This window comes from Corvus brachyrhynchos, unplaced genomic scaffold, assembly GCF_000691975.1.
Source record: "Corvus brachyrhynchos isolate BGI_N302 unplaced genomic scaffold, ASM69197v1 scaffold58, whole genome shotgun sequence".
In the NCBI taxonomy this organism is placed as follows: Eukaryota; Metazoa; Chordata; class Aves; order Passeriformes; family Corvidae; genus Corvus; species Corvus brachyrhynchos.
Window position 1 is genome coordinate 1,685,459 of NW_008239539.1, and position 871 is coordinate 1,686,329.

An 871-nucleotide genomic window follows, 5' to 3' on the forward strand; every position below is an offset into this window, starting at 1 on the left:
TCCAGGGCTCCTGGGTCGCGTCAAAGCGAGACTGGCGGGGTCGTTTTGTTTCCCCGGCAGCTGGATTTCCTTCAGCCCTTACAAATGGAGCGGTGTGATGTGAGGAGAGAGACCTGCGGTGGACTGGAGGGATAACGGGGAACTGCCAGTGTTGGAGGGAAGTCTGGTACAAGGATTGACTTCTTTCTTTCTTTCTCTCTAATGATTGCAGCAAGCGCTCACAGGACCGCCCTTTGTCATTTCCCGAGAAAACTCCAAAAGCAAAGCACTTGTTCTACTGCCAGCGTCCTCCATTATCATTGGTGAAATCCATCAGTGCAGCCCGACAGACCTTTCCTAATGCCATGGGAACGATGCCGTGAGGCCTGGTAAGACTTGGCCATAGCCATGACAGAGCCCCACAGGGTTTCGTTCACCACTCTGCATGGGCCACTGAGCAGCAGCTTCCTGAAAAGGTCTCGGAAGGACGATGGAGAGCAGCCCCCGGAGCCTGAGCCGGCAGCCACGGCCGTTCGGATCACTCTGACCCTCTTTGAGCCGGACCACAAACGTTGCCCAGAGTTCTTCTACCCAGATCTCCTCAAGAGCTGTCGAGGGAAAGTAAAAGGGGGTTCTTCAGGTGACAAGGTGAGTGTCCCTGGGGGCCTGTGGGAACCTGTGTTGTAGCTGAAGGTCTCAAAGGCTGTCTCAGCATTGCTGTTTTGAGAATTGGGTCTGTGTTTGCTGTGAGGTGCTGCAAGGTGGGAGGAGGGTGTTGAACATCCTGCAGGCAGGATAACTGACCCTCAGGCTGGGGTTCTTGTTGTCAGGCCACGCTGTGTCACTCCTTTGCTTTGGCTGGGATGTCGTGTTGGGACGGGGTTGTGCTGGG

At 55.3% G+C, this 871-nt stretch overlaps 1 protein-coding gene across 1 annotated transcript in view; it reads left to right on the forward strand.

Annotated features, from left to right (window-relative positions):
• Nucleotides 1–7: 7 nt before the first annotated feature.
• UBN1 (ubinuclein 1) overlaps nt 8–871 on the forward strand; it is a 25,821-nt gene continuing 24,957 nt past the window's right edge. The window contains exon 1 of the mRNA XM_008639133.2: nt 8–627. Coding sequence (XP_008637355.1) covers nt 388–627 — 240 coding nt within the window. The 5' untranslated portion in view covers nt 8–387. The remainder of the gene's footprint in view (nt 628–871) is intronic.